The sequence below is a fragment of the Notechis scutatus genome, chromosome 1, assembly GCF_049901735.1.
Source record: "Notechis scutatus isolate UNSWTSFEM ecotype Mainland chromosome 1, rNotScu1.2, whole genome shotgun sequence".
NCBI lineage: Eukaryota > Metazoa > Chordata > Lepidosauria > Squamata > Elapidae > Notechis > Notechis scutatus.
In genome coordinates, this window is record NC_142009.1 from 287990752 (window position 1) to 288016262 (window position 25511).

General features: G+C 36.2%; 2 protein-coding genes across 3 annotated transcripts; both read right to left on the reverse strand.

Moving 5' to 3' along the window:
* Positions 1-535: 535 nt before the first annotated feature.
* SPTSSA (serine palmitoyltransferase small subunit A) lies at positions 536-4966 on the reverse strand. The gene is made up of 2 exons (XM_026664511.2): positions 4827-4966; positions 536-1268 (listed from the first exon to the last, which is right to left on the reverse strand). Exons 1-2 carry the CDS (start codon positions 4927-4929, stop codon positions 1165-1167), a joined length of 207 nt encoding a protein of 68 aa, XP_026520296.1. The 5' UTR covers positions 4930-4966; the 3' UTR covers positions 536-1164.
* A 6741-nt stretch (positions 4967-11707) lies between these two features.
* On the reverse strand, positions 11708-23292 carry EAPP (E2F associated phosphoprotein). Of its 2 annotated transcripts, XM_026664510.2 has the most exons (6): positions 23121-23286; positions 21855-22036; positions 20541-20639; positions 17471-17594; positions 13559-13672; positions 11708-12411 (listed from the first exon to the last, which is right to left on the reverse strand). In XM_026664510.2, the coding sequence occupies exons 1-6, from the start codon at positions 23192-23194 to the stop codon at positions 12138-12140; spliced, it is 867 nt and encodes a 288-aa protein (XP_026520295.1). In that variant the 5' UTR covers positions 23195-23286; the 3' UTR covers positions 11708-12137. The 2 variants fall into 2 exon arrangements, with proteins under 2 accessions (XP_026520295.1, XP_087807961.1); XM_087951835.1 differs by lacking the exons at positions 11708-12411; positions 13559-13672 and adding an exon at positions 15736-16663 and having other exon boundaries at positions 23121-23292.
* Between the last annotated feature and the right edge of the window lie 2219 nt (positions 23293-25511).

Sequence of the window (25511 nt, forward strand, 5' to 3'; positions counted from 1 at the left end):
ATCTTATGGTATCTGGTCTACCCAGTTTTTCTTTAAAAAGTGTTGATAAATTTCTATAGCATTGTCCATTTCTAAAAGATGTTTACCCATGTGTTCTTCTAAAATTAAGGACACATATTAGGTATCAATGCTGTTTTTATATTTTTTGCCCCTGGAAAATAACATAAAATCGCCTTAAAAAATTCCATCCTAAAGTCCAAAATACAAATCTGAAAAATGCTATAAAAACTAAGAAAACTTTTAAGACCAGTAGGCAACTCCTTACTGCTGCATATTTTAAATCAAATTCATACCAAACTTCATATTTTGGTGATGTGATTTAAATATTCACAAGTTTGAAAACCATCGAGAGGGTTCAGAATACAGACATGATTACACTATAGTCAACACCCATAGTCTGTCTTTTATATATATATATAATGTTAGTTAGTTAGTTAGTTAGTTAGTTAAGTTAGTTAGAAGTTATAATAGCAGCATTAAAGTGCTGTCATAAAATTCCAAATAACATGCATGAAATAAACATTTCATATGCAGATAAAGAACAAATCCAGTACTTTCTTATATTTCATATTGTTGTATATATACAATAGTAAGTTTTGATGTTTTTCTCCAAGTACAAAGAAAAGCTTTCCATTTATTGTTAAAGCAAAAGAGAGCTACACCACAGTTTTAAACAATTCAGAGAGCAACTCAAGCACTGGAGTAAGTTTTATAAGAAAGTTTTATGAGTATATCCACATTTATACATGAATCTAAACACTTCCTTACAAAATGTTCTACTAGAAATATACCCAGATGGACATAAGTATACAATAGCAAAAGCTTCAAGCTCCACTGAATAAGGTAAGTTGTTGATTAAAAAATAGAAGGCAAAATGTACCTAAAGTTACATTAGGAAAAGCTTTTATAGTGTAATACTAAGACAGTCACAAAGTTAAGAAAATACTGATATCAAAGGTACAAACAATCACAGTATTAATAGACAAAATATACAAGGGAATCTTATACATAAATAAAATGCATTTGCATCTCCATGTGCCCCAGTGGCTGCCACAATCATCAATTGGTGCTCATCTTGCCATCTGTAGGATTCCTTAAGTTGTAAGTAATCAGTTTTCTTAGCAGTCTAATCTTCACTTCTAAGTGGCTTCTTTCTGAGATTCTTCACTGCATAATTTCAAAATAATGCAAGATGGCCATTATATGTTGAGGCATGAAAACATAGCCAGTGTAAAGTGCCATTCCAATAATAGAAATCAACATAGAATCTGAATGAGAGTAAAGGAAAGCATAAAAGTCTGCAAAAACGGATTACCAACATCTCAATGATATAGTAAAAATGTTTTAACATGCATTCTTATTATTTACCAAAATCCTATGAAGTTAAATGGTTTTTAGTACAGAGACTGTACAACTATCAAAAAAAGTCTTAATCAACAAATAACTGTTCAACTTCTCACTGCAAATCTTCAAGGTAAGAGCTTTTGCAACTTTGACAGAAAGGAAAAGTGATAATAATCAGACATTTGTAAGAGACTAAAAACCGGCTCTCAGAAGCAAATTTAGCACATTTATTATCTCAGATCATTGCTTAAATTCAGGCTCAGCATAACTTCTTCACTAATAGCAATCAAGCAATAAACTGATGGGAATATATGGATGCAGAGACTGCATAAACTGATGTGGATTATAGAATGTGTTTAAACAACAGTAGCAATTAGGACATACTATTTCAAATGTCAGAAGAGAGGCAATTCTCTTCTTATTCTCTTTCAGGAAGAATTCTGTACGAAGGGGAGAAAGCAGGAGTCTTCTATGAAATCTTGAAATGTTTTGTAAAGAATGGAGAAACGTTGTATTGCATCGAGTCCATGAAGAGGAAATGGATATTGCTTCTCAACAGGACAAATCAAGCTGAACAATTAATTGTCAGTTCTGACCAAAAAATAATAATTCCAAAGACTAGGAGGTGGGATCCAATTCCAATTTTCTATCGCTAGGACAGTTTTCTTTAACATAATTGGAAAAGATCCACACCTCCTCTCCCTCAAAATCTGTTCTGAGAGCTTAGGGAAGAAATGCTGGAGCTGCAAAATATATTTCTGTTTACGCAGTGCTCAGCACATTTGTAACAAAAGCCACAATGTAAGTACATTGTAGAGAACAGTACAAATGGTATTCTATGAGAAACTGAGCTAGCAATATTACATAAAAAATACAATTAGCAAATAGAAGGAGTTATACTACTGTTACCCAGATCTGAGGGAATTATGATAGCAAGGCATATATGTCACAAGATACATTTCAAACAAGACTATCTTGCAGTATAAACAGTAACTTAGATAGAAACAAAAAAGCATTGTTGAAGCATTGTTGTTAGTTTCTCTGCAAGATTTACTCACTTTCTCCATGGGAGATCATAGAAAATAAGAGAAAGGATCATTTGCAAGAACTAAGAATTCTATACAGGGGTCCTAATTACTTATTTAGCAACATAGATATTAAATATTAGCAGGTGGCAAGCACCATTTTAAAGAGGTATTCTTCTGAAAGGAGGAATTGTTTCTGGATGGAAAGCCAACCAAGTACTATGTTCATTCCAAGGCTAAGAACAGAATAGTACATGGAGGAGATAAAAAAACAAAACAAAAAAGAATTTATAAAAATGATTATACCAGATTTTTTCAGCACATATAAACATATATATTAATGTAAATCATTATTAGCATACTAATTTATAAACAAAGATTTTATCTCCTACATTAATATATATATATATATATATATATATATATATATATATATATATATATATATATATATATATATATATACATACATACATACATACATACATACATACATACACATACATACATACATACATACATACATACATACATATATATATATATATATATATATATATATATATATATATATATGTTTAATGGGTAGGCATCAAAGAACTATTATAAATTATTATAAATCACATCTACTATGATTTCACTAAAAAGCACAATTTATTATTAAATAACCCACCTTTCCTACAGCCGCTGAAGGTGGCATACATAGCACTTCCTCTTACAATGTTTCCACACACACCTACCCGAGAAATACTCTGTGAAGTCTGCATCCTCTACTTATGACAATTGATCCCAAAATTTCTATTCTAAGACAACTGGTGAGTTGTGCCCCATTTTATGATCTTTCTTGCCACAGATTTTAAGTGAATTGTTGCAGCTGTTTAGTAACATAGTTGTTAAGAATATGTCTTCCACACTGATCTGTCAGAAGGTTGCAAAAGATGATCACATAACCCTGGGACACTGCAACCATCATAAATATGAACCAGTTGCCAAGTATCCGAAATTTGATCACGTGATTATTGGGCTGCTGCAACAGTCATGAGAAAAATGATGTCACTTTTTTCAATGCTATTTTAACTTCAAACGGTCACTAAATGAACTTCCACAGCTAAAGAACTACATGAATCTAATTCCCCCCAGTCCTATTCAACTGTTAACATACCACTATACCAACTGGCTGCAGAGCTTTGGTTATCCTATCAATTGCAAAATGTTGAAGTGTATATTGTGTAACTTCTGCCTTTAAAGATTTTGGTCAAATAATTAAAATATTGTTTTTAACATTATAATTAATTATTCTGGAGCATTTGCTAACAATTCGGCAGTAAAAGAAAACTAAATTAAGGAATGTTCTGAGGGCTGGCAAGAAAATCAAGAAATTCTGAAAGATGTCTGCTCCTTCACGATAAATACAAAGGACTGCACTGGCAGCAGAAATCTGTTACATGTTTTTAGACTCTAAAATAGGATGATAGTTTGAAATTGCCACAAAACCATGTAAGTTTGAAATAAAGTTTTTTTTAAATGAATCCTGATTGAATAACTTTATTGATATCAAAACTGAATATATCTATCTCCACAACAATCCTGTAAATAGACAGAAAACTACCTATTTGATTGTCACCCAGTGAGAATATCTCCTTTAACAGATAATATATCCTCCATAGTTAAGAAAAGGGAGAAAATATGGCTTCAATTTCTACTTTGTGCCTCCTTTTTAACTGCCAAATACTAAATGCCTAAATTGAGGAAACTGAACAGTGCAAATCCAGACATTGTCTTTAGAAGTAAAATACTAGGCACTAAAGAGCAAAGTCTTTTCAAGGTGGGGTATGAAAATAAAAATGATAGGTTAAAATATGTCTGAAAGCACATTAAGCTTAGCCACAACCTTCTTCCTAAAGTATAAGATTAAGATGGCAGCTCTGAAATAGAATCAGACATTAATTTCCATCTCTGGGCTTTATTCCCTTCCAAACCAAATCACAGCACAAACATTTCTATTTTCGTACCCAGCCTGAGCAAGGCATCCTTAACTGCGTTGTTGTTGAAGTAGCACTTTAACCAAAAACCTTTGAGGTCAAACAAAGTACAAGGCGAGTATTCAGATAGCAGCAACGTCTTAAAAACGAGTAAAGGCTGGAAATAGAGCAGTGAACGGAAGCAGTTAATTTACGCGACAGTGGTTTTCTGCCTTCTATGGAGAACTTCCACTCCGCAGCGGGCGAAACCTCTCCAAGACAGTGGCACACATACAGGGCAGCTTTCTCGCCTCCCGCCTAGGGGTGGCCCAGCTAAAGCAAGATCCCAAGGCCGCCCGCTGCCACCCATTCCCATCCGCTCGTCCGAGCCCAAACCGGCCACGGCAACCTGCATTTGGCTTAAACGGGAACTTTCCCGACGGATCCAGGAATTTCTCAGACTGGGACGACAATAAAGTCAGCGAGTAAAGGATACTGAACACCGTCCGCTCCCAGGGCTCCAGCATGTAAAGAGCCGTCACCAGCAGATACTGGTAATAAAGCCACGACATTCGCTTCCAGGCCGAGCTGAGCGCCATTTCCCCGGCAGGTTTCGGTACGTAACAGCGCGCCAGTGAAACACACCGCTGAGCTGAGGACGAGAAAGAGGGCGCTTGTGACGCCCAGTTTGTTCGCGGATTGGCTGAGGCGCTTCCCGACGGCCCATTCTTGTCCTTTGCCTGGCCGAGCCACGCCTAAGAGGCGGGAATCCATGCGCCAAGTTTCGCAATAGGGAGGAAACGACGCACTTTCTCAGCCGGCCGGGAAAAGTAGGACTCCGCTTGCTGTCTTTGAGGCGGCGCGGCGGGGTTTTTCCCCGAAGGCCCGCGCCTGCCGTGGACTAGCGGGAGCGCTAGCTTGAGGGGGAGGGAGTCCAGTTCATAGTCGCGTAGGGCGCTTTTAATTTATCCCCAAAGAAAAGAAAGTTTGGCCCTACCACAAGAAGACCTGACCATATAGGTTTATTGAAACTATACTTTAATTTGCCCTTCAACATAAATGTGTTTTTTCCTCTTTTGTGCTCACAACTCTGTGGGGCAGGTGAACCTAAGAACTCCCCAGGGCCAGCTTCCTGTCTTATTTTACTACAATATCGCTTCCTGAACGGGGAACGTTTTATTTAAAGTTTAAAAAACTAAGGGTTGTTTCCCGTTCGACAAACACGCATTTTTCCTCCTGTCATTTGGAGTTATGAAAGGCAGCTGGGTGGCTTTTGTTAGTTTCTCTTTCCACACAACATATTTCTAGGGCTTTGGGGGGAAACTGAGGAGGAGAGAGCATTAGGTATGTTCCTGCCTTAAATTATTGTTTTTTAAATAGTAAAGGTGGGATTAAGAAACTAGTGAAAAATTAGGTGCTGCTAATCTGGCAGGCCAGAGCAACAAGAAAGAGCTTTATTAATTATGGATTCATTTTGCAACAAACGTTTGTCTACGTTTTCATGTTTTTAGCTGGTAGTATTTTTTATTCAAAACATGTAAAAATGAGGGGGGGAATAATCAACAGTGCCATAAGGAAAAATATGCAATTGAAGTGTGTTATGACTCCCCTTCAAAATTCAAGCGAGCAAAACAGAAAGCAGCCGTTTCAAAAGTAAATGAAACTGAAAGAAGTCTCACAAGATAACGGCTGTCATAAATCACAATCCACAGCAACAATCTTTGCTCTGTTCCGCAAACTAGTCCTGGCAAAAAATCTCAAGCCTCAGAGCTTCTGCTGTAACTTCTTCACGCAATAAGTCACTTTGTTCCTGGCAAATTTTACCAGCCCAGCTGTGTCCTTTTATACTCATTGAGGCAACGTGCTAATTTCCTTAATTATTGACTCGCCCTCCTCCTTCATTCTAACTGGGTTTGCCTCCTTAATCGTCTTCTGTTCCTTACATTTAACCACAAATTTTCCAAATTCTCATCTCCACTAGAAGACTCTCTCAAAACTTCCCTGTCAGCCATTCCCGGCTGTTGATCAGATAAGGAACCAGAGGAGGTCAAAGGTCCTGACAATTCTAATACATCAGGTCTGTCTTCCTTTGTCACATCCATCTCCTCATCCTGGTTACTATTCCAATCACTGAGCCATGCCGGCTCATATTTTTCTGCCATGTCCTCCTCACTTGAACTCATATCAGCCACAGGAGCTGAATCCAAGCCCGGAGCCACAACAGAAGGGTATACACCCTATTGAGATAACACCAAGAATAAGAATTTTACTACAACTCCAAGTTACATTCATTTTTCTCAAATCTTCACTATTTAATACCATCCTTCAATTAATTGTTTTCTTTTTCATGTTGTCTTTATTTTATAATATAAAAGAATACAAAAGAAAATAGTAGGGAAATAAGGAGGGAAAGGAGAAAATATAAGGCAAAGAGAAAAAAGAAAAGGCATTGACTTCTGACTCCCTTTGGTGCGGTACAATAAGATAATAGCATCAAACCTCAACTTTTTACTTTTATATAATATTAATTAGCCATTTCTATAACAAGCCTATCTAATTGATAAAACCCAAAATCATTTTTTTCATATCGAGCGCAAAGTCCAAAAGCAATTTCCAAGTAGAAACAAAAGTAATTGTATTTTTTTCTTTGATCAAAGTAGTCAATTTGGCCATTTCTGCTAACTCCATCAATTTTTGCAACCATTCATTCATTGTAGGAATCGAAGTGTCTTTTCATTTTTGTGTGTAAAATAATCTTGCTGCCGTCAACATATATAATATCAAAGTTCTAAATCTTTTTCAAAGTCTTTTTCCATTAAACCCAGAAGTTGTTTCTGGTTTTATCTTTATATTTACTTTGAGAATCTTCTGTATTAAGATGTGAATCCTACTCCAATATTTCTTTTCTTTATCAGATGTCCACCATAAGTGATAAAAAGTTCCTTCTTTACATTTGCATTTCCAATATTTATTTGAAATACCTTTATTTCAAAAACTAATGAAAATGAACAAAAAAGAAAAAGGTAGGAAATAAAGAACAAGCTAAAAGTACAGAAAAGAAAGAAAAAAATTATAAAGAAATGACTTCCAATTTTCATCTACATCAGTTACAATATAAGTAAAATGTAAATCAATTCTTTCTCTATGGTTGCGGTATTGCTTACATTTTTTCCATAACCTATTTTTTCTAATAATCAAAAATGCAATTTCATTTTTTTTGTTTCACACAAAAAGTCAATAGGTTTCCAATCAATGTCTTATCTCTAATTAAAGCTGTCAATTTGGCCTTCTCAGCACATTCCACCATCCTCTTTCATTGTGGGTAAAGCCTTAAAGCTTATACTGTGGTTAAAGGCAGAAATCTGGAGATGAACAAAGTTTATCATTAGCAAATGAAAAAACACAACTAGAGATGGAGGAAGGGAGGGGTTCCATGAATTATTTATTTTATTTATTTTATTTTTGTCAATTGCTTACAAGATAATAGGTATAAGTAAAAACATAGCTATGAATACATGGATACATATAAGAAAAATTAAAAAAATAAAAGAAACAATAGGACAGGGACAGTAGGCACATTGGTGTGCTTATGCACGCCCCCTACAGACCTCTTAGGAAAGGGTGAGGTCAATAATAGACAGTCTAAGGTTAAAGTTTTTGGGGTTTGGGGAAAAAACCACAGAGTTAGGTAGAGTATTCCAGACATTGACCACTCTGTTGCTGAAGTCATATTTCCTGAAATCAAGTTTGATGCGATTAACCTTGAGTTTGTATCTATTGTTTGCTCTTGTGTTGTTATGGTTGAAGCTGAAGTATTCATTGACTGGTAGGACATTGCAATGTATGATTTTATATACTATACTTAGATCGGACCGAAGGCGACGTAGTTCTAGGTTTTCTAGGTCTAGAATTTCGAGTCTGGTGACATAAGATATTCTGCAACGAGTAGAGGAATGGAGAACTCTTCTTGTGAAATATTTCTGGACTTTCTCAACTGTGTTAATATCAGATACATAATGTCACTTCCAGACTGATGAGCTGTATTCAAGTATTGGTCTAGCAAATGTTTTGTATGCTCTAGTTAGTAGTGTAATATTACCAGAGAAAAAGCTACGTAAGATTAGGTTAACAACTCTTAACGCCTTTTTGGCTATGTAGTTACAGTGGGCTCTAGCACTTAGGTCATTTGAGATGAGTACTCCAAGATCCTTGACAGAGCTTGGATCATCAACAAGGTCTTGACTATTCAGCCTGTGTTTTATTTTCTGATATATATTTTTTGCCAATATGTAAGACAGAGCATTTATTTGTTGAGATTTGAACTTGCCATTTGTTTGACCATTCTGATACATAGTCAAGGTCTTTTTGAAGGGTAGCAGTATTGTCTGTGGCTTTACATCATCAGTGAAGAGAACGCAGTTGCTCTTGATATGATCACAGAGGTCATTTATGTAGAGTATGAAAAGAGTTGGTCCTAGAACACTGCCTTGGGGGATACCACTGTTGACAGGTACAGAATTTGATAGGACGCTCCCAATTTTGACCATCTGTTGTCTGTTTGTCAGGAATGCTTCTATCCAGTTATGCAGGTGTCCAGAGATACCGTAAGATTTTAGTTTTAGGAGTAGTTTGTCGTGTACCACTGAATCAAAGGCTTTACAGAAATCTATGTAGAGTGCATCTATTGCTTTGCCCTGATCGAGTTGTGTAGTCCATATGTTTTTGCAGTGTAAGAGTTGCAGATTACATGATAGTTTTTTCCTAAAACCAAATTGTTCATTAGAGAGTAGGTTGTTTGTTTCTAAGTGGAGGATGATGGATTGGTTAATAATTGATTCCATGACTTTACAGGTGACACAGCATAAGGAGATTGGTCTGTAATTTTCAACGAGGCTGGGGTCTCCCTTTTTGAAAATGGGGATGACTGTGGCTAGTGACCATAGGTTTGGCAAGGAGCTGGTCCTGAATGATTTTTCAAAGTTTATGCTTAGAGGTTCAGCTATGGCAGTGGATAGATTTTTGAAGAAGTAGGCACATATTCCGTCCAGTCCAATAGATAAGAGATGGTTTTAGATTGCGTAGTGCTTTTTTAACATTGTCTTCTGTAAAATCAATATGTATTAGATCATTGTAGTTGTCTGTGGTTCGACTAGGAAATACTGGGCATGATCCATTGCTGTTTACAAATACTGAGCCAAAGAATGTGTTAAAGTGTCATCGTTGCAGTCTTTACCATTAGGTCCTTTCAGGGGTGGGATACACCTTGAGTCTTTTAGTTTGTTGTTTACAAAATTGTAGAAAGTGCGGGTGGAATTGGTGCATAGGTTTTCTTCTTGTTTAATGTGATAATTGGTGCATTCAGTTTTTATCTGGTGGCATAAATTTTTGTATCGGCTTTTGAAGTTGGCAACATGACCAGATTTGTTTTTCCGCCAAAGTGATTTCTTTTTGGATTGAAGCTTCCTTATTGTTTTGGGTAATTTGTTTTTTTCTGGTTTTGGGAGTTGTTAATGGTACATATAGTTTGATGACTCTTTTGACTTCAAGTAAAAATATGTTGTAATTGTCTTCTACAGTATTGCATCCAGAGAATAGAAATTGCCAATCAAGGGATGAGAGATCGTTTATAAGATCATAGTTGCCTTTTTTGAAGTTATAATTGGAGATTCCGTCGTTGTGATGATTTTTGTGTGGACGTATGTTGAGACAAAAGTCAATCGTGGTCACTGTTGGAAAGGGGTTCTTTAATTTGTATTCTGTAAATTGAATTCAAACTATTGCAGAAGATGAGATCGAGGCAGTTGTTAAGTCTAGTGTTGTTGGTTACTCGTTATTCTAGTCCCAGATTTGTTACTGCATTGTAGAAGGTTGCATGTGTGGGTTCAGTTGTACATTTGTTAAGGGTCCAGTTAATATGAGGTAGATTGAAGTCACGAAGAAAGATAAAAGCATGTGGGCAGGATGCTGCCCATGTTAGTAGTGTATTTAGCTTGTTTGCATGGAATCAGGGGCTCTGTAACATAGTAAGAACAGAAATGTGATATTTAAGGACAGTTCACAGATGATGGTCTCAGAAATAGCAAGCTCCTGGGTAACTTGGATGTTTTTTAGATGTAGGGACTTTTTATAGAAGATAGCAACACCACCTCCTCTACAGATTTCACGATCTGATCGGTAAACATTATAGTCTCTTACTGTGGTAATGGAGTCAGGGAGAGATGTGTTGAGCCATGTTTCACAGACAAATATAATGTCGAATTTAGCCGTATTTAGTAAGAGGAGAAATTCAGGTACTTTATTTACAAGGCTTCTTGCATTGAGTATCTTGCATTTAAGGCCAGTTGTGGTTGAAACGGAGGTAGTTAGGGGTGTGCATGACTAGTTTTGAGTGATGTTACTAGGAAGCTTGCAAAGAAGGTTGAAAATGGGGATCACATGACTGCAACAGTGTAATGGCAGCACTGAAGCAGTCACTCCTTTCCCAAATTTGATTCCTTCAATAGTGATGGATTTCAGTATTCTGTAAATTATCCCATTTGAGGTACCTTGGTTAAAATAATTTTACACTATAATGCACCATTCGGTCCAGTTAAAGGTTAAAGTTGAGAATTTTAGTAGTACATAGATTAATTATGTAGGTCTATAATTTCTTGTCGAAGTCAAGTCCTGATCTCCCCAAAGTAAGATTGTACAAACATCACTCATTAATTCCTCCCATTTGAATTGAGTTTTGTAAAACAATGGGACAGATGAAAAAAATATTTCCACGAGGAACGTCACCACAGATGTGAACACATCCTGAACAACTTCCTTTTGTCAATCATAACAAACAACATGTTAATCAAAGGAAGTCTGGCTCCTTTGTTTCCCCAGTTTTCTGTGCATCAGTTGCAATGGTGATTTATTTCTCCATTCCCAAGTGAAATGATACCTAAGCAAAAGGCACTGCTTCATAGTCCACATATGTAAGAATACTGTTTTATAAATCTCACTTTCTTTTAACTATAGCAGAAAACCTTCAAAACTGTGACTATGTTATAACAAGTGTTTCTACATTTCTCTTTATGCCTCTTCAAATTGGTTAAAATTGTCTTAATTTTGGAGGTTCTTCCTGAACTCAACACTTTTATGTAGGTTCTTTGACTATAGTATGCTGCTGGCTGGGCTCCAAGTCACACTTTTATTAACTTGAACGATGTATTATTTTTTAATCTCTTAATTGATAGGCTTGTAAAATTATGCCGTCTGTAATCATTTTAACCTATGTATAATCAAAGAACATAGTATGCAAAGAATTTTCCAGAAGATATTATAGTGACTGTACATGTAATTAGGTTTAGAAGCAGTGTTATATTATGAGAAAATTATTGGCTGATTACCTCAACATTCCATCTCCTTTAATAATAGATCCACTTTAATACAGACAGCACATAATTCAGGAATAATACAAAATAGTAGGCAGGAAAATATATACTGGATCATAATTAAAGAGAATTAATCATGGACTGTTCAATGTTGAAATTATGATTATTTTTTTATAAATCAGCCATTAAATAAAGTATAAACATTGACTGATATCTCTTTAACTCAGAACTGTTTTGATTCTACTTAACAGAATAAAACTGTTCGACATGTACATAAAAGTTCCCTTGTTTTGTCTTTACAGAGAAGAACACAGATAGCATAATCTCCATTTCAGATTAGGGGGCTCAAGCAGAGTTTTTGAGAATACAAAAGGGGTCTTAGATTAAATCATCTTTCACTTTGAAATTTTAATATAATCTTAAAGGATGTAAAATAGTGCATCTTAGCAATGGCTTGCCAATACATTGAAAAAATGAAAGACTTCATCCTTATCTAATGCAGCCACTTCTGTTGAACATTCAGTACATTTTACTGGGTGATATATCTCTTCTTCCTGGCTTTCTGAGCCAATAGTTGATTCACTACTCTGCTTAATTTTCTTGTGTCCTTTCTTTGTCTTCTTTTTCAGTGGGTATTTGTATTTCAAAATTTCTTCTTTGACAACTGTGCAGTTCATCACAAACATTGCTCTGTATTGAGTTTTGTATAATTCATGCCTAAAAAGAACAGCAGGGGAGAAGGAAAAACATAGTGACCTTGACTGATTAAATATTTCAAAATTGATAACCCTTTAAATATTGAATGCAACCTAAGGCCCTCTGTGCTCCAGTTATTGATCCACACATGAGCACCTCACTGAACAATCATCATGACTTGCATCTGTAACCTGCAGGCTCTATTACAGCTATAACTCAAGGACTATCTGTATAGCTCATATTACCATTTTATTCTGAACTTCAAAAACAATGAATCTCCCTTCTCTACACTGTATATGTTATTTGTTTTTAATTTGTAACTTTAAGACAGGGAAAGACTTGCTATATTGATGTGAGCCATCTTAGATAATAATTGCCTACTATTTACTCAATCTATTGCAAACAGCATCAGTGAACTGGCAGAAGTATATTCACCAGTGAAACTGATTCCTCCTCCTAGTGTGCTATATAAGATGGGAGAATCCACGACAGCAGACTCAGGGCAGGCTGCATATGAAGAATGGAAACTTTCATCACACAACAAATATTGGTCTGGATATGTTTATACTTCTAAATGTACTGGTAAAGAAATTATTAATTTCCATTGTTCATATTTTCACTACTGACAAACTTATGATGAAAAACTATGTGCAGGTAATCCTTGACTTAGGACCATTCATTTAATGACTGTTCAACATTATGACGACACTGGGAAAAGTGACTTATGACCAGTTTTCCTACTTACTACCCTTCCAGCATCCCCCTGGTCATGTGATAAATATCTAGGAAATTGGCAAAGTGGCATGTATTTATGACAGCTGCACTGTCCCGAGATCAGATGATCACCATTTGTAACCTTCCTGGTTGACTTTCAACAAGTAAAATCAATGAGAGAAGCCAGATTCGCTTAACAGCTGCAGTGATTTCGCTTAACTGTAGCAAAAAAAAAAAAAAAGGGACATAGCTCATTTAACTGTCTTGCTTAGCAGCAGGAAGTTAGGACTTAATTGTGGTTGTAAGTCAAGGACTATATATACTAAGTCCCTATTTATTTATTTTTTGAGGACATGCAAGGTAAATACCTTTGGAAACTAAATTGAAAATTAAACTATTAACCTAACCACATAAATAAATACTAGTTTATATTATGCAGAGTTCAAATAATTACCTTTGACAATCAAGGCATAATGTTGTCATACAAGCAGGACAGTTCAAAATAGCATCACTGTTGGGAATGGCAGGAAGTTTTTCTTGTGATCGAACTTTTTTTATATTATGATAGCTACAGTAAGAAAGCACAAAAGTAAAGAAACATCATTATTAGTGTAGCAATCTTTATTGAAATGATGCGTCCCAAAAAACTAGTAGAAATGGTGGGTGATATTTCAATGTTCAATGTTCTTAGTCCTAACTATATAAATATCACACCCAAAATGAAATGGCTTCACCGTCCTCTACCATCCTTTTGATACAGGGTTTACACAAATTCTTATTTCTCCCTGATTACCCATATTATTCGTATTTAATGCAAGCAGGAACAAATTGACATGAAAAACCCAACAGGACAATCCCACATCACTCCAGGAACATAAACAGATGTCACCCTGAAGAATGTGCTTAATGTCATTAGACCCATACCGGCAGAACTAGAGAACTCTTATATAATTATTGGATGGTTGGTATTTACACAATCCCTCCCCTCCCCCACCCCCCCCAAAAAACAACCACTTCTTATTTAACTGCATGTAGGGGAGTCAGATCTAAGTTCAAGATTATCTGATTCTTTACATTCTCTCTAGTACATGTATTTCAATGCAACTTTATTATATGTACATTTGTATGATTACTAGAAAATCCAGCAATGCAAATCAAATGTCTTCCTGCCTTAAATTAGCTCAAAATATTCCAACTGGCATATCTTTCCCCAATTGAATGTGCAGAAAGGAGTTACCAGAGGCTATTTGATGTACCAATAATTAAACATAAAATTACAACAATGGCAGGAAATCAGAAATATGTAAAACTCTTATCATAATTTATTCCAAATTTTTTTTAAAAAATGCTAACAGCAGGTGGATAGATTTGGTGAAATGATGAATGCACCATGGGGAGACTTGAAATAGGTTAGAGATAGACTACAATGAAGAATATCTATATCAGTGGTTCCCAAACTTTTTCAGTCCACTGCCCCCTTGGTGCTACAAACTCATCCTCAGTGCCCCTCCCCCTATAAATAGCATTATTCGGAATAGCGGATTGCACAACCCACTAAGGAAGATAGTAACAATAAAATTCAAAACTGTAACAATTGCACATTTATTCAAAATCCAATTTAAAAATCTTTTTAGTTCATGTTAATTCAACAAAATTGTTGAACATGATCCAGTGATACCAAGTTTTCAAAGTCTGATAGTCATTTATCAAGAACCTTAGTAACTAGTAACTTAGTAAACTCAGTAAAATTTAGTAACTACTTCACTGTTCAGGAAATTCTTAATGTGATGGATAGGCTTGATGAAGTGATACCAGTTTCCCAATGTCTGGTTTTAAGTCACTTAACAGGAGTCTTAAATCACCACATTCAGCAATCTGGAGTCAATTTCTTTGCTTGGAGAGAAGTTGGATGACCACACTGAAACCACGTTCCACTAAATATGATGTTGGAAATGCAACAAGGAGCTTCTTAAACCACTGTTCATAGTGCAGGATAGCGATCAGAAATTTCCTCTGTAACCAAAACTCTTAGTACGATTTCTTAAAACTTTCGCTTCAGCTCAATTTCATTCTGCAGCTCTATTAGTTGTTCCTCCACTACCCCATCTTCCTCAATATCTGAAAATGGATTTATCACCCAATCTGGAATTTCCATCAAAAGAAGATCCTGATATTGCTCAGACATATCTTTATGCAGCATGCCCAAATGGTCACAAAAAACTTGCAGATCATCATCTTGTATCCCACCTTTCTCTTCTAGCTCAGACAAGCTTGGAAATTGGTATAGCTCGTGACGGCCTATATTGGCTTGAATAGAGTTAACTTTGAAATAAACATAGAGATGACAGATTTGGCCTTAATAAGATTGATTTCATTCCCTTGCAACTGCAAATTCACTTCACTGAACTTTGCAAACAGTTCTGATAAATAAGCAATGTCATGCCTGATCTCTTTGAGTTCATCACTGAGTAAAGAATTCTTGTCTTCAAAAAACTCCACAACAGTGTCAGAAAGATTGTAAAAGCGTTCTCACAGTTGCCTTTTGATAGCCAACAAACTTCTATATGAAGCAGCAAACGACCAAAATCTTCATCATTCTCAACACAGAGCTCTAGGAAAAGTCGATCATTTAGAGCATGTACTTTAATTTTGTTCACTGCAGTAATGACAGTGTGTAATGACTTGTGCAAGTGATCAGTGAGGTTTTTTGTAACCAGATGTTGGCAATGAATGACACAGTGAATGGTAAAGACATTTGGCACTGCTTTTTTCAAGTAAGCAACACACACATGGTAGCGACCAGTCATTGATGGTGCTCCATCAGTTGTACAAGCAAGTATGTTGGTAAGTGGAATTTCCTTGTCATTGAAAAACTGCTCAACAACATGAAATATTGACTCCCCTTTAGAATCTGTTTTTAGTTGCCTCGCAAATAACAACTCGAGTCAAACTTTTGTCTTTAATAAAGTGCACATAAGAACCAAAGAGTCATTGCTTGGCAAAGTTGATTCATCCAGCTGTAATGCAAAGTCTGTTGTCTGTAGTATGCTGCACAAGACATCTTCCACATTCTCAGCCATTTCATCTATGCGTCTTTGCACTGAATTATTGCTGAGAGGAATTGTCTTACTCATATGGTGACTTACGCAAAACAGTACTCAGAACCTCACTAATGGCTGGTAGGACGAGTTCTTCACCAATAGTATGTGGCTTTACAGACTTAGCAATCAGCAATGAAATGTTGTATGATGCACGCAAACCATCAGTGTTTTGTTGGGAAGCATTGTAAAACATGTGTGACAGTATTGGGCACTTTTGAAATTTGTCACAAAATGATTGAAAAAAAGTTAGGTTCTTGTCTGCCTTGTCAGGATGTGCCTTCTTCAAATGTTTGTTCAGTTTGGAAGGCTTCATTGCCTCATTAGAAAATACTTTTTCACATAGTAGGCACTGTGGCAGATGCTGGTTTGATGGTGCTGGTATAAATCCATACTTCAGATATTCCACACTATATTGTCTACATTTCCTCTTTGATTTTTCTGCTTCTGCCATTTCTGCTCTGAAAATCAGAATACTTACAACATCTGATTTGAAAAATGTTACAGTTGCGGGTGGGGGTGGGGGAGGGGATAGTAGAAACCTGCTTTTTTATTTTAAAAAATAGGGAAAGTTTGCCAAGCCAGGCAAAACAGAACAGCACACGAGGCTTAGCGTGGCTGCCAGCGTACGGTACGCGCAGGTGCAGGACATGATGGGGCAAGTTGGGCCGGAACAGGAAGTGCTCAGCTGACTGGCGGCTGACAGAGCCCCAGGCAGAATTGCGCCCTGCGAGGGGCCCACCTCCAGTACTCCTCTGCCACCCCACTTGCCTCATCGCCCCCATAAGTCATCCCACCGCTCCCCAGGGGGCGGTACCGCCCACTTTGGGAACCACTGATCCATATGGTCACTAGGAGTTTAAAACGACTTGGTGGCACACAAACTAATCTAAACATCCTTAAGTAAAATTAAGACTTCATGCTAAGAAAAAAAAAGATAGATAATGAAATTTGCAGTGACATAAAATACTGACAGGAATAAAAGATTCTATGATATAGTCTTAGAAGTCTCAATAATTAATCTTGGGGATTCAGAAAGGAAGGCAGTGTTACGGCAATAAGATGATATGTGGACTGCATAAACTGCATAAAAATGTGATTGATTGATTGATTGTATCAATTTATATTCCACCATATTCAGGAAACTTTAGGTGGTGTCTAAATTTAAAGGCAGAATCTAGTTAAGTGCAGAACTTTAAAGCTCTGAGTTCTTAATATAAACTAGCTTTGGCTTTAGTCACAGAGTAAAGTTTCACCATTCTTCTTACCTCCTTCTCATCATATCTACCCATTCCTGATCTCTATCGTCTTCTTCTGGATCATAAAATAACTCATCATTAGTTGGAATTCGTCGTTGGTGATGTTTTCTTTTTTTTCTGGTTTCTGCAGAACCTGTCATGTTTGAGACAGATTATATTTGTAGTCATGACATAAAATGTGTAACTCAAAAACTGAAGCCCCTGTTGAATTAACATTAACATTAATTAATTAACATTAATTAATGATTAATGGATACCGATTCTGTCAGACTTAAATATGTTTTAAGATCAGCCTTGACATCTAAATAAATGATTAACAATTACTAGCCTTGTAAAAACTGATATAAGTGCTACGAATGGGTTCTTTTGTAGCTACTTGAAGAACTTAATAAAATAACTTGACAGATTAGAGGAAAGACCTCAATGGTCTGGCAGCTTGAGAAGCCAAAAACCATCACAGCAACAGTCTACCTATTTATTTTCCAAGGACTGATATGCAGAAGTTTTTTTATATTGTTGTTCATTTAAATTGAATGACTCTGGGTAGCTAACAATTAAACACACACACACACACACACACACACACACACACAAATAAGCTAAAACTATATGCAACATAAAATAGCAGCCAGGCAATAACATATAACAAACATCCACTATCAATACAGATACTACGAAGAAACAGGATCACCCATAATATAAGGATCCCAGGCTCAATGGCAAAACCAGATTTTAAAAGCTTTTTTAATTATATATTGTTATTGCTTTTAAAATAACAAAAAAGGAACAAAACACAAAGAGGTGTACATTATAAAAAAAAGAACATAACAAGTGCTTAAAAATTAACAGAAAAAAAAAACCAAACAGGTCTTCAAGGCTCCGTGAAAAGCCAGCAAGGTTTAGATGATGAGTCTGATCTCCAGGGGATTGATATTCCAGAGCTTGGATACCACAACAGAAGGAGTCCTGCCAGATAAAACTCCCTCATGACTGACACCTCTCCTAACAGACCTAACAATATTGCCAAGAGAGCATGGCCACCTGCCACTCCATGAATTTTTCCAAATCTATCTTAACTCGTATGATTTAATGATTGACATTTTTTGTTTTAGAGTTTATACAGTGTACCTCACATACATACTTTACTGTACTGTCAAAAAAGAGCAACTATCTTTCTCTAGCAACCCATTTGATTTCTATGCCAGGCACAGAAAATCCCCAGTATATAGTTCTTTACTGCTGATGGCCCTCAGGTGAGCACTGAAATGTAATAATAAACAGCTGCCACAAATCTCAAGCTCATACTTTCCCATTTCATGTATAAAAGGAGATAGCAAAGTTTTACATTTACACTTCAAGTCAAACATAGCTACCAATTTTAATAGTTTCCTTGTATTATATTTTTAAACCTAGATAACTTGAAAGAGCAGATTAATAAATAGTACTGATAGACATTGTTTCTTAGCTGCAATTTAAAAGAATCTCAAACAACTTTCCTGTCTTTTGATGATTATTGAGCATTTTATCAATTATGTGTTTTACATATATATTTGACTCCGTTTTAAAGAGTCGAAAGCCCTCGACTGTAGGGTACTGTATGGTTTGATGCTGTTGCCACCCTATTCAATGGTTGAACAAAGTCATTCATCGAAAGCTCATCAATATTTTAATGTGACTCAGCTGTATATTTCAATACCTGACTGAACAAGTTATGTCAAAGTCATATCTCATTGCTTGAAGCTTTTTGGATGTGGTTGGGGGACTAAGTGGATATGGTCAAATAGCTGGTGATTCTCCATCACTGGTTCTTAATGGAGTTACACTCTCTGATCAAAGCTGATGCATACTCTGGGAGTCCTTCTGAACTTGCAATTCCTGCTTCACAGATGGCAGCTGTGGCCTGTAGGACCTTTGCACAGATTAATTTGATATACCATTTTCGGACTAAGAGTTCTTTCTCAAGTACTGAGGTCACAGACCTAGGTGGTGCAATGGTTAGAGTGCAGTACTGCAGGCCACTTCTGCTGACTACCGGCTGTCTGCAATTTGGCAGTTCAAAGCCCACCAGGCTCAAGGTTGACTCAGCCTTCCATCCTTTTGGGGTGAGTAAAATGAGGATCCAAATTGTTGGGGGCAATATGCTGACTCTAAAACTGCTTAGAGAGGGCTGTAAAGCAGTATATAAGTCCAAGTGCAATTGCTCTTGCTAATACTTGGGCGCCCCATGTATGGATTAGTACAATGCATTCTAGATAGGGCATTCAAATAGTCCTTGAAAACTACTTGAAAGTTACAATTACAAATGTAGCATCTCAGTTATAAGTTTGGTACATGTATGCTATAAGTTTGGTACATGTGTGTTTTGTTTTGTATTGTTAAGAAAAATGTTAAGAGTGACTTGAATTAGATTTTCAATTTGCTTGTGTCTGGTCATTGTGTTTTTATTTATTTATCACATCTATATACCACCCATCTCACCATCCAAAGTGACTTTAGGTGGCTTATAATATGTTCATCTTCATCATCCAGAATATATTGGTTAAGATGGGAAGTCATGAATGTGCTTAATAAATAAATAAATAATATATATTCACAGTATTAATTTACCATTGTTGTCAAAAAATAGACAAAACTAGAATCAACTTTCACAGGCTGAAAAGCAATGCCATTTTCCAATGGCTTGTAAGTGTGTATTGGAGGGGGAAGGGGGAAATACACATTCAACTTTTGTGCAGATCAAATTAATAGATTAAAGATAATACTGCAATCCTTAAGGAAAGATAAACACATTAGTAGCCCTACTCAACACAAAAAAATCACCTGCTTTCACCATTTCTTTTTGGATAGTGAGATGGGCAATGTATATATGTAATTAATAAATAAGTGGCATCCATAGAATTGTATACTAAATTTGCATGGAGATGTATATGTGTTCATTTCATTTCATTTCAATTTTTTAAAATTAGCAAACAAAATATAACTAGCACTTCAGATTTTGAGAGCTTATTCTATATTTGGAAGACAAAGGAATTTTACTGTTTATGTTTTTGGACAGGCTATAAAATTATTGGTTATTTACCTGCTACATCTTCATCATCTGAATCGGAATCAAAATAAATGTCATCATAATACTTAGAAGTGGAGACAGTTCCAGACTGCCCAGCAACAGAAGCATCACCTAAGTCACAAAAAACATACAATTATGAGATCACCCTACATATGCAAATATGTATTTTCCTATTTATACACTGAAATTCCATGCAACTGTAATTGCTTTTGTGTTTCTTTACATTCTTTACATACAAGATCAACTGTACTCAGCCCAATTAGCATTCTGCTTTCACAGTAATCAACCAAATACCTACAGGAGCCTACAAGCAGAACATGGATCCAAACACCCTGTCTGTCTCAGCAATTGGTACCAATTTCTAATCCAGGAGGTAATATATAATCAGTGTTGCACTACAAATATAGATGGTCTTATTCTTCATAAATTGTTCTAACTCTCCTTTAATCCCATGCAGATAGCCATTCCAAGATGTTCATTAATAATCGTTCCTTTTTAAGCAATAGTTTAATGAACGATGTATTTATTTCAACATCTCTCAAAACCCCCCAGAGATGATCAGCCTGCCAATAAGGCTGTGAGTGATTATGTTGGAAGAATATGCTTATTCAAACTACCTATAATGTAGTCCTATACAAAATACACTCAAAAAATAAATCCCAGGATTGGATTGCATTGTTAGTTAATTATTCAAAGGAGAAACTATTTGATTCAATGTCAATATCCTGGCCTGTCATTACAATGATTCTGTAATTGCACAAATTAAATTGATTTCTCAGTGAATATGAAAAACCTTGTATCTTCTGGACTTAAAATTTTAAGCAGGCCTGAATCTGCCTCAAATGCTTTGAGTGCCTTGACACAAAAATAACACACACAGCAAATTATTTTTCAATCTCCAAAGTATAGTTGCCTGAATTGGATTTCTGTTGTTTAAAATTTTAAATGTAGCTGTGTTATTACAGTATAAATTGATATTAGCAACTTTATTAACATTCTCTACATTTATTGATGGAAAATGTGAAGAGACAGATATGGAAATATACTCGAGTCCTGTTGCCCTGTTCACATTTTGTAATTGCATAGCATTTTAAAAAATGAGCACATTGATATATTTTGGTTGTTATTTTTGTAGCACAACAGGGCTCAGGATTATATTTCCATTATCCAGTCTTCATATTCCTCAATACTTAAGAGTTGAGTATCTCCTCATGGTTACAGCAAATAGGTGAAATTAGCTGAAATTAGCTGATCTCTCAAAACTAATCAGGGTTGAAAAGACCTGAAAAACCCATTCATATTTTTAAATTTTGGAAAAACGTTTACCTGGAAGTTGTGACTTCCACTGGCCTTCCATATTTTTAATGGTGGAGCTAAGTTCAGCTTCCATTTCCTTTTGGAATTCATCATCACTAGAAGATTCACTTTCTCCTGTGAGACACTCCCGTATCAGTTTACGCTTCTGCTCTGGGGTGCCATGTAAAAGCACATCCACTTCATCTTCAGAACTACAGTGGTGTAGATGACGAGATATTAGAGATCATTATTTCAAAATGAATATCACACAGGTAGTCCTTGTTTAACATTACTTAAAGAAGATATTTCTAAGTAACTTTTTAATTAGCAATTGGCTAGAAGCATCAGCTAGCAGGAGCAAATGTGAGTTTAAAGGTTCACCTCACCTCGAATAATTATTTAAAGAACATTTATGAAAAGCAACTCTTAAGTAAATTTATGTCTGTCCTTTCATAACAGCATTATATTTCAATCTATACATTGCTAAAACTCTCATTGTCATGAACTTTAACTGGGCAAAACTGTGCATAATACAGCAACAATTTTAAACCAAGGTATCTCAAATGGGATAACTTTCAGAATGTGTCCAAAATCCAGGACTGATTATTTATGAGGTCATGAAAATTGGGAACGATATTCCTGCTTCAGGGCTACTGGATGCCTCTGTGGTGGCATGACCTTCATTTTCAATGTTCCATGGCAGTTTTCCAGATAGTCTGCCATCTCTCTCCCACCCAGCCTCAGCTATTTACCTGCCTGCTGGGAAGAGGTAAGAAGGGAAAGAGGGAGGAAGGTTTAAAAGGCTCCCTGCCAAGGTGCAGGAAGTCTAAAGTTGCTCCATTCTGTCATTCTGTTTCTCTATTCAGGTAAAAGAAATGTTTCTGAAACAATGACCGAAAAGAGCACAGGTTTTCTAGTATGGGTAATACTCAAAACACATTACAAACCACTGTACAAAACACAGGCTAGGAACAGCTTGTTAATTTCTTGGTGAAAAACAAAGCAAGAACAATTCTCAAAATCAAAATTTACAAAGCTCTTTAAGATATAACGTCGGAAAGGAAACCGTGAAGATCTCAAAGTTTTTTGTTTTTTTAATGCAAAATATAGAAAGCGGCAGGTTGCAACACACAGCTCTTTCACCTGATCTCAGAAAAGTAACTAATGATCTCTCGACAGTAACTAATTAAAAGGGAATAGTTTCGCCTTCGGCTGACGATCGCGAAACATCCCAACCCCACAAAGACGTAAGAAAACGAAAAGATATTGCCAGCTGCCTTCCCAAACCCAAAAGACCTGCTCTCCGCTGGGTCCTCGTCGCTCGGCTCCTCGACCACATAAGGATCATCTTCTTCCCGCAGATAACTCATGCCGGCCACTCCGTTGTAGTAAACAATCCTGGTCAATTCGTTCCCCCCCAACTAGCACAAAACGCCTTGTCCGTCACTTCCTGTTCCGCTAAGCCTGGGGTTGGTCCCACCAATTCCCGAGTCCGCATAGAAATCCGGAAAATGTTTCGTTCCGGTTTCAAAGTCATGCGCCCGCATCTGCCTCTCTGCGCCTATATCTGGTGCTCATCCGGATTTGCAATTCAGAATTCCTGATCTTGGCAGTGTCTATGGGGATTCTCAGTTATCCAGGTTGTGGTTGCCCCAAAGGTGCTTTTTCAAGAGGCAATTGGATTGGTTTTTTTCTTTGAAGACGTTTCGCTTCTCATTCCAAGAAGCTTCTTCAGCTGGATGGTGGGAATGGAAGGATTTATATTCCTTGCACATCTTCAAAGAAAAAAACAAGAAAGTTCAGTTGCCTCTTGAAAAAGCATTTTTGGGACAACCTGGTTTTGGAAAAACACGACAAAAAGGAAAAAGCAGCCAATTAAAGCGACGTGAATTTTCCAAAATGCCCAATCTGCCTTCGCTCGAAAGGAAAAAAAGAGGGAAAAAAACCTCCACACTTGCAGAAGGTTCTCCCCTATTAAAATCTGGAGTGATCAGACTGTGACTGAACAGGGAAAACTTCCCATTTATAACAGGAAAGTGTTTTGGATTCATTAGGAGTCTTTCAAATGTCACCTGATACAGGTTTGTCTACTAAGACTTACAATTCTGATAGGCTGATAGGTTTTCTTTAACTCTTTAGGTACAGAATAATCAATATTTTAATTTAAAATTATATTGAGGCATTTTCCTTGTCACTGTTTCAAAATATTGTAGCCTCTCTATTCTACCAGTTAAGATGCTGTAACATATAACATAAAGCTGCCATATATTACACCATACCAGTGTTTCTAAAGCTCAGCATTTTAAAGATTTGTGGACTCCGATTTCCCACCATTTTCTGATTATTTAATTGGATATGGCAGGGTGCTGGATAGCAATAGCACTTAGGCATATATATCACTTCACAGTGCTTTACAGCCCTAAGTGATTTATAGTGAACCCTAAGTGATTTATAGTGAACATATTGCCCCAATCTGGGTTCTCATTTTACTGACCTCAGAAGGAAGACTGAGTAAATCTTGAGACAGTGAGACTTGGAACTGCCAGCAGCCAGCAGCACTAGCCTGCAGTACTGCATTCTAACCACTGTGCCACCATGGCTCACGGGTGAGTTTTTTACATGCTGGATGTAAGAAAATCAAGCTTCTGTTTTCAAGATAGGTCTGCTCTTGCAACCCTCCATGCCTGTAGTTAACTGATAACCACTGGTGCACAATGGGAAATGAGCTATTTTTCTAGGCTTTAAGCCTCAGTACTTTTAAAGATTATACAGCATGGGAAATGTTGTATAACTACAAGGGAGTTTAGCAACACATAGTACTATTAATTCTAAGATACATACACAACATACTTCAAAGTCTAGATTTAGAAATCCTGTTTAAAATGTTAATCTCATTCACGTCTTTTTCCCTCCAGTCTTATTTCTATAAATAGTACTTCTGAAGTTTGATGAATTTTCCTTTTCTTTTTGAAGACGGGGAGGATAAGTTCTTTTTCAGTCACTCTGCGAGTTCCAATTTCTTAGATACATGAAACATTTGACCAGACCATTAGTTGCTTCAGTATCCTATTTCATAATGATTTAGTTTCCAAATATTTTTTTTATCATGTTTCTACTAATATTTAGCCCAATCATTCTCTGAATTCTTCAGTTTTTTACTGGCAAATAATGCTATTGAAGAAGGTTGAACCAAAATAAGAATTGAGTAACTGCCTAGTTAACTTCTAAGCAAATTCCTCTTATAAAAGTTTTCCTATTAGTCAGCAATGTGATGACATTCCAAAGAAGGCAAATTCAATTTTACATGTGTCAACAGAAATTTCCAAATCATGGCAAATAATGATTTAAAGTGGTTCATAGAGTAGTCATGAACTACTCTATATTGTGATCAGACCTTACCTGAAACAGTGTCCAGTTCTGGACATTACACTTAAAAAAATTGGAACAGGATCAATGGACCAGAAATTATGCCATATGAAGAGAGTGAAAGAACTGGGAAATATTTAATCTTAAAAAACAAGTAAGGGAGGAAATGAAAGATGTCAAGTCCTGTGTTTCCTCATTCCAAGGTATAAAATACAGAACAAGCAATTGTAGAAAGGCAAATTCTAATTGAATGTTAGAAAAAAAAATGCTTCCTAAAAAAATAGATTGACAGAAATTAATTACCCAGTAATTAGAGCCAGT

Bases quoted from the DNA above. Each gene is read 5' to 3' on its own strand.
- SPTSSA (XM_026664511.2), bottom strand. From the start codon at position 4,929: ATGGCGCTCAGCTCGGCCTGGAAGCGAATGTCGTGGCTTTATTACCAG. The intron at 1,269-4,826 runs GTATCCTTTACT...ACTCTCATTCAG, and splicing joins CTGGGAGCGGACGGTGTTCA to ATTCTATGTTGATTTCTATT.
- EAPP (XM_087951835.1), bottom strand. From the start codon at position 23,194: ATGAGTTATCTGCGGGAAGAAGATGATCCTTATGTGGTCGAGGAGCCG. The intron at 20,640-21,854 runs GTAAACGTTTTT...TTTGTGACTTAG, and splicing joins GTGGAAGTCACAACTTCCAG to GTGATGCTTCTGTTGCTGGG. The intron at 16,664-17,470 runs GTAAGAAGAATG...TCTGATTTTCAG, and splicing joins GTAGATATGATGAGAAGGAG to AGCAGAAATGGCAGAAGCAG.